The sequence below is a fragment of the Pelmatolapia mariae genome, linkage group LG3_W (genome assembly GCF_036321145.2).
Source record: "Pelmatolapia mariae isolate MD_Pm_ZW linkage group LG3_W, Pm_UMD_F_2, whole genome shotgun sequence".
Lineage (NCBI taxonomy): Eukaryota > Metazoa > Chordata > Actinopteri > Cichliformes > Cichlidae > Pelmatolapia > Pelmatolapia mariae.
The window spans coordinates 66,895,493-66,910,075 of NC_086229.1; the positions used below are offsets into that span (position 1 = coordinate 66,895,493).

General features: G+C 41.0%; 1 protein-coding gene across 1 annotated transcript; it reads right to left on the bottom strand.

The window, feature by feature from the left end:
* Positions 1-10,179: 10,179 nt before the first annotated feature.
* Positions 10,180-13,550, bottom strand: LOC134618038 (coxsackievirus and adenovirus receptor-like). The gene is made up of 3 exons (XM_063463220.1): positions 13,333-13,550; positions 12,355-12,693; positions 10,180-11,432 (listed from the first exon to the last, which is right to left on the bottom strand). The coding sequence occupies exons 1-3, from the start codon at positions 13,391-13,393 to the stop codon at positions 11,236-11,238; spliced, it is 597 nt and encodes a 198-aa protein (XP_063319290.1). The 5' UTR covers positions 13,394-13,550; the 3' UTR covers positions 10,180-11,235.
* Positions 13,551-14,583: the final 1,033 nt, after the last annotated feature.

Below are 14,583 nucleotides of genomic sequence, written 5' to 3' on the forward strand. Positions count from 1 at the left end.
TGATGGATCAAGGACACATCTAAAACCTGCAGGGACACCAGCCCTCGTGGACTGGGATTGGGGACCCCTGCTCAAAAGGATACTTGAGGGTGCATGGGAGTTTGCCCAACCAGTCTACATGTGTTTTGTGGACTTGGAGAAGGCATTTGACTGTGTCCCTCGGGGTGTATGGACAGGATTTCTAGGCATAGCCAAGTGGCAAAAGGCTTTCACTTGGGTGATCTCAGGATCTCATCTCTGCTTTTTACAGATGATATGGTTCTGTTGGCTTCATTGGGTAATGGCCTCCAGCGAGCAATGGTTTTCAGCCGAGTGTGAAGCAAAGGGAATGAGGATCAGCACCTCAAAATCTGAGGCCATGGTTCTCAGCTGGAAAGGGATGGAGTGCCCACTCTGGATCAGGGACGAGTTTCTGCCCCAAGTAAAGGGGTTTAAATATCCCAGGGTCTTGTGTGAGTGATGGGAGAAGGGAGCCGGAGATCGACAGATGGATTGGTCCTGCAGTGATGCGGATGCTGTACCGGTCCATTGTGGTGGAGAGAGAGCTGAGCGCAAAAGCGAAGCTCTCAATTTACCGGTTGATCTAGGTCCCTACCCTCACCTATGGTCATGAACTGTTGGTAGTGACTGAAAGAACAAGATCGCGGATACACGCGGCGGAAATGAGCTTTCTCCGAAGGGTGACTGGCCTCTCCCTTAGAGACAGGGTGAGAAGTTCAGCCATCCGGGAGGGGCTCAAAGTAGTGCTGCTGCTCCTCCACAACAAAAGGAGCCAGCTGAGGTGGTTCAGGCATCTGACAAGCATGCCTCGTGGGTGAGGTATTCCGGGCTGCTGCCATCGCAACCCTGCCTCGGATAAGTAGAAGATGGATGGATGGATGGATGGATCATAGTACTTTCTTTCTCAGGATATCAGTCCCTCCTTTGTATAGTGGTTAAGACAGTGACAGGGTAAGTGAACGAGCATTGGTTTGATTGAGGAAGTGTATCCCCCATAACACGGTGGAGATCTGTGCTGTGGCACCCACTTGTGAAAAAGAAATTGCTAAAATAGCTAAAATTTCTTTTCCACCATCTCATGTCTTTACAAATCTCCTGAAATTATAGAGAACTTAAAATTATATTTACTTGAAAAAAACTAAACTTAACCTCACACAGTAGCTTTGCACCCCACCCCAAAAGCTCCTATAAAAACAAAACCAAAGAAACAACACCAATATTACCTCCGCTTCTTTTGATTGGCTGCTGCGGACAGTGTAACATTTGGATGTCACTGTATGTGATGTCATCTCTGACTTCATTTTCTAAAGCATTTTCTTTTTCTGCTGAAATGATTAAAGAATTACACAACATATAAATTGCTGTACATAGTTCAAATGTTAAAAAAATCTAAGGAGATTGTTTAGAAAGACATTTCTATTTCATGATGTGTAACAATGATCATTGTGTAGCTTATTCAGCAAAACAAAACCATCGGTGTAAGATCAAGAAGTCCCTACAGTACATTTGTGTGCTGTCTGGGTATAATCATAATGGATGTGAACTTTATTCTTCTAAACAAACTCAGACATGAAAGATCAGGAAGTCTGAGTCTCACCTTCAGGTTTCCTGTGAACACATCGTCTCACCAGCAGAACCAGTAACACCAGTAGAACCACAACACAGACTGATCCAACACATGATATCACAGGCATGAGAGGGGAACCAGGGCTGGAGCCAGGAGCAGAGGTGGATGTAGGTGGAGGTGTGGATGTAGGTGGAGGTGTGGTGGTGTGCTCCCCTAAAATAAAGCAAACACAGTCATTAAGTTGTCGTCACATTGTGAATGTTGAAAGCTGCAGAAACACAGACAGGTGAGTGTGTCACCTGTGACAGTGATCCAGCTGGATGGAGACTCTCCATGACCGCTGATGTCACACTTGTAGAGGCCTTCATCAGACCTGGAAACATGCTGGATGGTCATGTGACCTGTAGGCTGCTTCCTGATGAGGGAGCCATCTTTATAGAAAGCAGCTGGGAGGTTGGAGGGAGTGGTCTTTGTTTTACAGAGCAGAGTGACGTCATCTCCCTCCATCACAGGGAGGACAGGACTCTGCAGGATCACTGATCCACCTCAACACAGAGACAAACTACAGCATTTCATCCATTTACACACAGCTTCATCAACACTAACTCCACACACTCAGCTTACCAGTGACTGTCAGGTTAACCATGTTACTGATGGGACCCTCTCTGGACTCACACCAGTAAACTCCACTGTCCAATTGGAAAACAGTGATGTTACAGGAAGAACCAGCACTTTCTCCCCACCCATCTCCACACTGAGTGATGTTTGGTTTGCTTGTGTTTCTCCTCAGAGTCCATCCAGCAGAGCTGTCGTCCTCCTCACAGCTCAGAGACACAAAGTCTCTTCTAAAGAACTGAGAGCTGCTGGGACTTACAGTCAGATGAGCTGTGAGAGTTTAAAAAAAATCTTATTATCTGTTAAATTTATTCTTATGATGAAACAACAGTGAAAACAATGTTGCATTAAAATTAGTGTTTATGGATTTATGGCTCATGGACTATATTTGCTGGTCTGTCTTGAGCTGGCGGTCCTCGCAGAATGACCTGGCATGTTTTTGCTTTGTGCTGCTTTTTCCTGTTTTCCTTTTTACTGCTGTGTGTGTGTGTGTGTTTGTGCGTGTGTCTTTATCCAGAGAGCGCTGCGTTGGGGTCCAACTTCCCCAACCCCACAGTCTGCCACCATAGACTGTGACAAATAGTTTGTATTTACTTATTTACTAAAAGTAGGTAACTAAATACTTAATTGTATTTAGTTACTTAGTTTTTCCTCTTTTCCACCTATAGCCTGGCTAATTTTTGGTTAAAAAACATGTGTAGATGCCACCGTAATGCATTTAATTAAAAACGCCCAAGGTCAGGTATACTTGTACACAAGTATATGTGTGTGTGTGTGTTGTGTTGTTGCACAGTTTTGGGATGAATAATCAGTCTTCATAAAAATATTGCAGGGCTTATGGCTGGACAGTCTACCACCATAACAATGTTACTGAGTTGCAGTGTCCGTCTGCCTTGAGTTATCATACACTTAAAATTTCCACCATGTTTTCTCAGCGTGATGGTTAATTTTTACAAAGGACAGTCCTAAAGAATCAACCCCTGTATTACAGAAGGTAATAGGAAGACGTAAATATGCATAGCTGTCCTGGATGCAGGTCTGCCATCTTGGGCCTTGATAGAGAAGCCCTCTACATTGTACAGTCAGAAATGGAGTGTTGATGTCATTTAATAGCATTATGTCCAAGTACTGTACAAAACCACCTCCAGACCTCGTAAAAAGGCATTCAGAACTTTGGTGCCACAGAGCCACCTCATGAATGAGGAGTTTCAGTATCTTGTTTGAATGAGCAGCAGCTGCTTGCTGCAACTGTGCCATCATCCTTCGCTGATCAACCTTGTGGCCTAGTAATACTCAGGGGCAAGAGCAAGCAAACAACTGGCAGTGACCAAGGTATAGGGCTGAATGAGTGTAGTCTTCAGCAAACCTGTCCCGCTGGGCTTGTCGTAGGCTCTCTGTTTCCCACTAGTCTTTTGGGCGATTCGGTCTTTAAGTGATGACGTGACGAATCCTGCTTCTGGGCCCAAACTACCCTGCGTTTAATAATAGTACATCTCAGCTACCCTCTCCAACCCATCATGGGAATTCTTCAATACTTCAGCAGGAAACTCCATATTTGTTGATGGAGGATGCTGTTCATAATCCAGATGGGTGACAGCATAATCTTTTCCTTCTCTTTGAGTAGCACATTTGCAGAAAGGTTGAACTGGTTATGCATGATTGCTTTTAGCGAGAGCAACTTCTTTACATCCACAATTTTGGCATCAATTTGTGCTGAACTGTTGGTGAATCCTCTGTCAAGATATTTATAGAAACCGCTTTGATGCATTTGATCAGAAATGCTAAATACAATGTGCACTCCTGTAGTGGGTTTGCCAACGGCAGCACACGGGAATATACAGATGCATCTGAGAGGTGTGTGGTGTTTATTTATGCATGTCCGTGCATGTGTGATTATGCATCTGAACATAAACTCCAGAAATCCTGGAAGTTTAACACAGTTTAACACATAGCCTATATCTACCAAACCATTTCCGACTTCATTCGGCGGCTCTGCCAGGGTGCCCATGTCAGCAACATTCCCACTTAGCATTTGGCTAAGTGAGTGGTGCCATTAGGCATGCAAGTGCCAAGAGCATGACCAAGTGACACCAAAGGGGATGGTGAAATGCACACTGTCAGTGCGTCATAAATGTTTGTTTCTTTTTCAAAGTTTTATTGAAATCTATTCTGAACCATGAACCCAATCAGGTCATACCTGTGAGCATTTTAAACTGTGACAGAAGAAGGTTACTGACCTTGGTTTGTTGTGCAGCTCAGCAGTGAGATCAGAACTAAAGAGAAATGACACTCAGGTTGATTTGAAGTGAACATAAATAACAACACCACAAAAACAGCTGACAAACACACAAACCCGTCTCTTTGATATATATCTGCTCATTTTTTAGTTGAAAAAAAAAAAAAACAGCCGGTAGAAGTTTTTAGCCATTTATTCACTGCCTGCTGTGTTTCCTCGACTCCTGAGCAAAGATAAAGAGTCAGTTCAGACCTGCAGTTGGTCCTCGTGGTGTTTTGAACTTGAATTCAGCCTGATTTGTTTTTCATGTCTTCTCCTCCATCATCAGTTATCAGGAGAGCAGACAGTCAAAGTACAAGAATTCAAACAAACACAGAGATTCTACTTACAGAGCAGACACAGCACAGATGTTTCCTTCATCGTCCTTCTCACTCATTTGAGCTTTTTTTCATTTCTGTCACTGACACCAAGTAAAGCCCGCCCTCTTCCTCTGAGCACCAGCTTTTCTATTGGTTCAAAGAAAGTGGTTGAAAGCTAACATTTTCCTTTGTGTGAAAAACCCTGAAATTAAAAGATTGTAGCTTGAAACTGCTATGCAAACAAAGAGCTACTCTTAAACAAAGACCAGGAAAACATAAGTGTATACAGAAAATCCACTCTTGTCTATAAGGTAAAACAATTATACATAAGAAATATTTTCACACAATTTGATTAATTAATTAATTAATATAATGATGCTCTCTATCATTTATTATTTCACATAAATGAAAATAAAGAATTTTAAAAGAAAGAAAATGAAGTCCTTTCAGGTCTCAGTGATCTGTAGTTTGGTTGATGAACAAATCCATGTCCATGTAGTTACGTCCCCCTCAGTGAGAGAGGCAGATATGAGCTGAAACACAGGAATCAAACCAGGGACGCTGCTGTTATGGAGCTGAACTGGAACCATTCAGACACTGAGGCCCTCTGAACACATTTTAATTACAGCTGTGCAGAGACACACTGATGACTGACTGGAACACTATGGTTCACATTTTACATTAACACCATCCTCACACATGCTTTATATATGGCCACTAGAGGGAGATGTTGGACTTTAAACACTAACATGGATACAAACAGATCATGAGTGATGCTTGTATGATAATCATTTATTTTATATCAAATGTATGTTGAACACGAGTATGTATTTAACTGTCACTAAATATGAACTTAATTTATTTAAATGGATATAAGAACATTCATGAAATAGACTAACTGTTAGTGTACTTCCTGATCATGTTATACATATAATATAATATATATATACAATATATACAATATATACAATAATACATGGTACAGTGAAAATGGACAGCAGTAAAAGTACTTTGTTTTTTAATGTGCCACTTTGACAGTTGGTTGTACTGGTTGCTCTCCGATTTTAAAGTCAGGTTTTTTTTTTGTTTCATGATCTTCCTTTCTAGATTTCAAGTGAAAAGGCCTCAGATATTTAAACAGTGATGTAGGAAGAACTAATTATAAATGTACTTGTCTTTTTTATGAGTTATTTAAGATGATCAAACTTTGTGTTCTTCCCTTTGAGTCTAAGTTTATTCCTGGTTCCTTTCTACACACTGGAAGCTGTCTCAGATCAAAGATCCGCTCAGCGGTGATGTTGTAACTATGCTTGGTTAACGCCTCAACTCTGTGGTGAATAGAAAATCATAGATAAAGGTTTGTTTGTCTTTTAGAGATTATGTTTATTATGTGGATAAGAAAAGAAAAGCATGTTTAAGTACCACAGAAGCTAGCTAGCCTGGGTACTGTATCAGTGTTAACCCTCTACTGCATGACTTTTTAATTTTTGGGGAAAAAAATATTTCTACCTATTTTGGGGGAGCTTTAGGGTCCCTAATAATATATCAATCAAAAAATTTGACACCCTGCCCCCCCCCAAACAGATATTGGTTTGTTGCTTCAAGGCAACACTGTGCGACAAGGGTAGTAAAATGCCAAGTTATTCTATAATAAGTTGTATTAGTACAACAAGGATGAACAAATAAATACACAACAAATAAACAATGTAAACATTCCACAGAACAATAAAACACCAAAATATCCAACATTTGACCCTAACCCCATGCACGCGCGCGCACACACACACGTTGTGTTTCCATCACTTTTGGGGACATTTCATTAACTTACATTCATTTTCTGGAGAGTTATCCTGACTCTACCCATCACTATTCCCTGCCTGAACCTTACCCTAACCCTGACTAAAGCCTTCACATTAAAATTGAATGATTTACCTTGCAATTTGTCCCCATAAAGTAGGCGAGACCTCACAATGTGAGTGTGTAAACAAATTTGTGTCCCTACAACAATAAGTAATACACGCACACACACACACACACCCACACAGCAAAATTGGTATGGCCCGGATCAGGCCCACACAATGTGCTTACACATGGCCCACATACCGCAAAGAATGACGGCCCTTTGGTGGCCCAGACCTGGTTTACCAGAGGTGGCCCACACATGGGCCAGCACAAGGCCAGTTGTAGACACACTGCTGGCCCTGTGCTGGCCCAGAACAGTTTCAGTTCTGGCCCCAGATGTCAGCCTAATGTGTACCTTAATCAAGCCATGTAATAACAACATGTGCCAGAACATGCAAAACAGTGCAAAAGTAACATGCCGAAACTCTGTTCAGACAGTGAACAGACTGATTCTTATATAATGCTTTTCTACTCTCCCAGATTACTCAAAGTGCTCTATACAACATGCCACATTCATCCACTTTCGCCAAACTGAGTGCTTCCTAACTACATTCATACACATTCACACTCTTGACATGCAGACTGGAGGAGCCAGGGATCGAACCACTAGCCTTCCGATCAGTTTGTAACCTGCTCTACCACCTGAGATATGGCATGCCATCGCATAAACAGTGGGGTCATTGCCAGACCTGGCACACATCTGGTTGACATACATTCTGCCAAAACATCAGTCAGTCAGAAGTGCCAGCTTGATGCCAGATCTGGGCCAGACCTATTTTCTGTAGGCCTGGGCCACATAAACCAAGCCACAATCAAGCCAGATATGGCATGCCATCACATAGACAGTGCCATCTATGCCAGGCCTGGCCCTTATCTGGATGACATACATCTTATCATGCCAGAAGTCAGCCAGCAGTGCCGACTTGATACCAGATCCTGGCCAGACCTGCTTGCTATGTGGGCACTAACACACACACAGACACAGTTACTTTACTAACTGACCCCTGACCCCTGAGCTCCTAAGTATTCCCCAAACCTCATTCAGGGATCCACCCCTCTACTTCAATGTCACTCCCTGGAAGCTCACTGTCCTCACTTTCTGAGGACAGAAAGTGCACATTCCCTTGGTTTCCTTCCATAAAAGGTATTTACATCCATGTCCTGTAATTATGAGTAGATTGTAAAGTAAAAAACATTGTCTATGATCATATAAATGCACACAAACACATCTCTACATACATATGCAAATGCATTATATTGCCTGAAAAAAATTGGGCTAACTGCGCAGTGTTGCCTTGAGGCAACGAATGAAAATTAACAGTTTTACTGTATAAATAAATTTAAAAAAGTAGAACAAACAATCAAATATGCTTCTTAACATATTCATGCACATACAAGTATTTTTTAAATAAGTTTATTTCATTATAAACATGTAAAATAGTGATCTTTATCTTGCCTCCTAATCGAGATGTCTCTGATGTAGTGCAACTTGCAGAAAGGGGTCCTCCCCCCCCCAAAATGAAAGTCACACTACCTTCAACTCATCATTTTATTGGAAAGAGATGTGTCTGGTAGCATTATTTGAAAAAAAAAAAGTGGTTTTTTTTTTTGAAGGGCCAGTGTAAGGCATGAAAATGTGGTTTGTTGCCTCAGGGCAACGCTATGCTGTAGAGGGTTAAAGCACAAAAGTTAAAAAACAAACAAACAACTTGTAAGTATTCTCAATAATATTCCAATAATTTAATATGATTATTGGCTTGTTTAACATGCTTGTTCCATATAGTAGACACTAAGATGTTAATACACAACAACTGTATACAGTGTTGTGCTCAATAACACACTCATGCTCATATCTCATGAACTGCCAAGGTTTCAATTAAATATATAAATATTCACATTTTACATTAACGCCATCCTCCTACATGGTTTATAAATGGCCACTAGAGGGAGATGTTGGACCTAAAATACTGACATTTGACTGTGGAGTTCAGTCCACCTTCTGACCAGGTTGTAATACTTCTACCATAAATTGTTTATTCCATAGTACATTTAACATATTTCACAAAAACAGTCAGCAGTAAAAAGTACTGTCTGCTTACAGTCTGCTGATCCACACATGTGCAACGTCATAGGAGTCTGTTGTTTTTTTAAAAGCAAAAACAGCAACAATAACAACAACTGCAAACTCAGCAAATATATTCATAAAGAATGTTTCACTTGTCCTTAACATAGTTTTAAGAAATATTATTAGTGTTTGGAATACAGATCAAAGTGATGGAATACAGCCTGGATATACTTCCCCTTTTAGCAAGAAGGAGCTGTGTGTGTACTGAAAAAAACAGAGAGAGAGAGCTGACATTATCTGTCCTGTACAGAGTCTAAGTGTGGAGCATGATAAACAAAGATAATTAGCATTAGCTGATAAATTAGCAGTCCACACTCTATGCTAATTCTCATCCCATGGGGACAGTCTCAAAAGGATTTCAATGTTTTTCTTGGTTGCCTCTGTTCTTCCTGCCTGCTCAGCGGCTTCTTTGGGCTGATTCTAGATCACAAAGCATCTGGATCAGCTGGTTGAACAGGTCTGAAAACGTTTTAGAGCCACATAAAACAAATGAATGACTACAAACATCCAGTGCCAATATATGCAAATCTTAAGCATTGTTAAGTAATGGACAAAGTCATGGATGAAAAAATATCACCAGAGTGTAAAGAGCTCTTGAAATGTTCAAGTTAAAGTAACAGACTGAAGATCCTTTCTCATGCAAGAAAGAGTTAAAAAGTTAGTGGGGTTAGGCTAAATGGTGAATTTAAATTGCTCATAGTTGTAAATGTGAGTGTGAAAGGTTGTCTGTCTGTGTTAGCCCTGCATCAGGCTGGCAACCTGTCCAGGGTGTACCCTTCCCCTCACCCAATGGTAGCTGGGATAGGATCCAGCCCCACCCCCCATGACCATGAAAAGGATATCTAGGAGAGGATGGATGGAAGGAAGATTCAAATAAAGCTTCAAGGATCCGAGGGAGAAACGGCTGACTCTGCAGCAACATTTAACACATTCTTCTCTTTAGTTTTATGATAGTGTACAATGTAACACTCAGTCATTGAGTTAAAAGTGACAAAGGGATACTGAACACCATCAGATTATTGATGATCTATAATTCATAGTATTTTATATGTTCATAATCACATAAAGTGTTTCTTTTGTCAGTTGGCTCGGTCAGTATTTGTAAATATTCTATAACAGCTGATTTCTACATGAAGATTAGTTTGTGTGTTTCAAGCCTCACAGAAGATGTTTGATGTTACAAACAGCTGCTGAACTTGAAGATGAAGTTAATTCAATATTATATGTATAGTATCATTGTATCATTGTGGGTAAAGATAATACAAAGAAAATCAAACACACCACTGATTCTGATTTCATGAATCAGTGAGTGAGAACACTGAACATGTGAGTTAATGCAGTTCTGAACTTCATGCAAAACAGTTTTGTTTCTCCTTTAAAAAAATTTAATGAAAATCCTGAAGACACAGTAGTTCACAGTCACACTAACACAGTCTGAACAGGTGTCATGATAATGTTGAAGACAGCAAGCAGCACACAGGCTCAAGAGCCCGTTCTGTAAAAGTGTGGATTAACAGAGAGAATCTGACTGATTCTGATTGCAGATGGCAGAGGAACCACAACAAGGCCTGAGAGAAAGACATATTATTGGGAAAGAGAAACAGGGACAGAGATATATTCCTTCAGCTTACTGTAAAAGGCGCTGTATAGCTCTAATTTCAGAGAGTGTTGAATAACTAATGATTTTTCTAGCAGTTAGCAATGAATCCATTCACTCAATAATCTCACTCAGCGTCCTCAGGGATTAATAAAGTATTCTGATCTACACAAACATAATACAAATCGAATAAACCAAAACATTTCCAAAAAAAAATAATGAAGCTACATAAAACATTATTTCAAAAGTGCAAATGATTTCAAAATCACATATTTACAGACAACTTAATTTAAACTGTCCACAACGTTTGCTCCCAATACATGATTACTGTTAAATATGGCATAACCAAAAAGTAACCTCAACATAGCGGCTACCATGAATGCCATGTTAGTCATAACACAGGAATCTTTTTAACTCATGTACTTGATACTGTTTGGTTAACACACTGTAAAACCTCAGGATGTAGAGAGACACACTCAGCACTGACTGCTACACAACTGATTCTCAGCTGATATGTTTTTGAACCAGTTTAGCACCATAAGAGTAACTTTTGGAGTTTTGCACATGTGGATTAATGAATATTTTTAATGCTAAAGTATAATTATTGTTATCTGTGACATTTCAAATGTGCCATTTTACAACAAAAGCAGAATTGTTTTTATAAAAAACTAAATCATATTATTTTTTGCTTGATTATGATGCTAAATTATAGTGATTTACTTGCATTCCTGAGCAAAATAAAAATATTTCAATAGTTTGAAAATTTGACAAATTGGATGTCTGTCTGCTGGATGATGAGATCATCTGTCTGTAGCTGGAGACTCAGAGTTCATTTCAAACAGGCTGCAGTTCATCAGGAGGCCGGTATGAATCCTGACTCTGCTTCTTTTTAAGTCTTCTGTAGATCAAAAATCCAACAACAGCAACAAGCAGCACAGCAGAAACTGACAGACCAACTATCAGTCCAACAGAGCCATCCTCCTTCCCTCCATCTTTGTTCCTTCTATCTTCTTTGTGTCCTCCCGATTGACCTGCAGGTAAGAAACAGGTGGGAGGTGTTCAGAAAAAACACCAATTGTGCTGGAATAAAATATAAATAGCAGACAGTAAGAATATTTATAATAAGAGAAAGGCACACATTAGAGAAGAAAATAGTTGCAAAGTGCTTCAAAGTATTGCAAAGAAAAGACTTGAATAGTCTGAATAGAGTCCTTTTCTGAGTTGCCTGAGTTATGGGGGTTACTCAGACAAGAGGATCTGGCGAAGGTCTCCAGAGGTGGCAGAGGGCAGCCAATGATTTTTTTGGGCAGTGATAATAACCTTCTGCACAAACTTCCCGTTCTTCTTGTGGGTCCAGGTGGGTTGTTGTACAGTCATAGTTGTACACAGCGTACTGTCGAGAGCTTAGAACACAGCCCTATGGGGATCTGGTGCTGAGTGACAGTGGGGGGAGAGAGGTGAGGGCCGAGTCGAATCATCGAGGCTGGTTGCTTAGGAAGTCTTTAAGCAGGAGGGGATCTGAAGGTGCTCCCAACTACTGTGCACCTTTTGTGTATTTTCTTTTGCTATGTTTTTTTATGCCTTTTTGTTGCATTTACTTGCAACACACTAATTCTCAGTTGTCTGTAACTAACAGACATCGGCCTCAGCCTGAACCTGGACTTTACTTCGAATTGGACAGACAGCATCCCCTGTATCCCCTCTTGGTAAGGAAAGTAGTGGTGTGTTCTGTTCTTATGTGCTTCAGGATCAGCGCCATTACAGTAGAAATATAGACGGTCACTGTTCACCAGGCTTACACATTTAAGAGGTCAGTGCAGGCTTTTCTATCTAAATCTCAAGCTAGCGGTAGCAATAAGTACCATTTTCTACACCCCCCGATTTAGCTCAGCACTCAATATCCTCCAACTTATAATCAGTAAACAACAAGCATTTTCACCTCTGATCACTCACCTGGAGGAACAACTCTCAGGTAAAGAGTGCTGATGAGACTTAAACTTTCTCTCTGTCTCTGAACACGACACTCGTATGTTCCATTGTCATTAATGGTCACATTCTTCAGAATCAAAGACACGTCTCCATCCTTCATCTGTCTGTCCTGCAGATCCACCCGGTTCTTGAAAGATGGATGCTGACTATCTAGAACAAACTGTCCATTCCGTTGCAAAAGGACATGTTGTGGCTCCAGGTCAGTTCTGCTCCACTCTATAGTTATGATCATTTTGTTGTCGTTTGTAACTCGACATGTCAGAGTGACGTTCTGTCCAGACTCAGCTGTGATGATTTTCTCGTCTGAAAGAGGAAACAACACAGAGCAGAGAGGTTAAAGGTCAACATACAACCGCTCACCTCTACAGCAGCCAATTAGAGTGAAGGTCACTTGTGTCAAATCTCATTTTTCACTGTCACTGCTTAAATGTAGGTAGGATCTAAAGGAAGAACAATAACTGCTGTAATAAAGTGATTGGTGCACTGCAGTTCTCAGAAATGCTTTAATATCAGCACAAGATCATTTTGGAAAGACTCCACAGTTCCTGCAGCTTCCACAGAACAACAACATGTGCTGATAATAAGCGAACATAATGTGTGAGAGAAAGCAGCCTCTCATTATAAGACACTGTGAGTCTCTGCATGCTGCCTTTATGGAGCTACAGCTGTTTGTATACACTGAACAAAAATCTTTGTAGCTGTATACTGACTCCTGACACTACAACACATCACACTGACACACACATTACACTTCTTTGTCTCTGTGCTGCAAACTGCACTGCTGACCAAGACAAACAGATACCACCCAGCTTCACACTCACGGAAGAACTGAATCAATATGTATATAAAATTAGTGTTCGGGAAATATTTTTTCTATGCAGCTGATGTCTCCTGTTTTATCTCAAAGGGACACGGTTTGCTTTATTACGGGTTAAATCTCACCTGCAGAGACAAACAGGACAAACAGCAAAGTGGAGCAGAGTGACGCAGTTACAGCAGACATGTCCGTGTTCTCTGTTTCTGCTGATCTGACTCTTAGTTTGTCCTAAAAGTCTGAGTCTGTTGGTATTTTCACTCAATAACTGAACCTGAGTTTACACCTGAATACACAATATTAAATGTAAGGTTTAAATAAAGCTAAAGCTGCTGGTTCAAACTCTTCCATGTCTCTTGCGTACGTCGCGTTAGAGTGACGTTTGGTAGGCTGGACTGAGGATGAGCAGAAATAAGTATCTCATAACAAACGAGGCGAAGTGGAAAAGTTTTAGTGTTCAATTGTTGAACGATCTCATGTGTCAGTCGTCATGTATGAACAGTTTGTGTTATGCTATATTATGTTATGTTATGCTATACGTGGGGTAACGAGAAGCGATTAACACCTCACGACTAGCTCCCGATCATCAATCGCTTGGTCGTGAGGCTGTCACCGCAGCCGCTCAAGCTGCGCACGCGCAAACACAAAGACGTCGGTGAAAAAGACGGAGCAGCACAGCAGTGCAGCGTGTGATCTGGAGGCACTTGTAGGACTTTGGAAAGCTCACCCGAGCCTTTTCAATGTGGCCTCACAAAATTATCACGACCACAACAACCGTGTAAATAGTTGGATTTACATTGCTGCTTAATCACAGCTGCCTGATCAATGTTTTTCATTAGCAATTTAGCAAAGTTGATGGTGGTGGTGTGTCTGTGCGAGTGAAAGACAGAGAGGGAGAGCGAGCGACAGAATTTCTGTTATAACCTTCATTTTATGAACGCACAGTTTGAGCACTCAGGTCGCATCAGAGCATCGGGCCGTATAGTGTGAGACCCTGCATCGTGACCTATGAACTTCTAACCCCTGCGAGTCAATCGTACAGTTTGAGCAGGAGCTGAATCGCGCGACTGAAAAAATCGCACAGTGTGAGCCAGGCATTAGAGTACCAAACGTCGCCATGACGTAGCTTCCTTAAAAAAACAAAAGCTTCGTCTGATCCAACAAACAGTAGCGTTTGGTTTTCTTTAAAACTTAATCTGATGTAGTCAGGTTTAAACTCAGGTTCAGTTCTTCAGTGAAAATACCAAAAGACTTTAGACAAACAAAGCGTACTTCTGCTTCAAAGACTGTAATGCCGGGCTCACAGTGCGATTTTTTCAGTCGCGCGATTCAGCTCCTGCTCAAACTGTACGATTGACTCGCAGGGGTTAGAGGTTTGC

Coding starts and splice junctions, on each gene's coding strand:
- LOC134618038 (XM_063463220.1), bottom strand. CDS start 13,393: ATGTCTGCTGTAACTGCGTCACTCTGCTCCACTTTGCTGTTTGTCCTG. Junction 12,694..13,332: donor TGTCCTGTTTGTCTCTGCAG/GTGAGATTTAAC, acceptor TTCCTCTTTCAG/ACGAGAAAATCATCACAGCT. Junction 11,433..12,354: donor CCTGAGAGTTGTTCCTCCAG/GTGAGTGATCAG, acceptor TCTTACCTGCAG/GTCAATCGGGAGGACACAAA.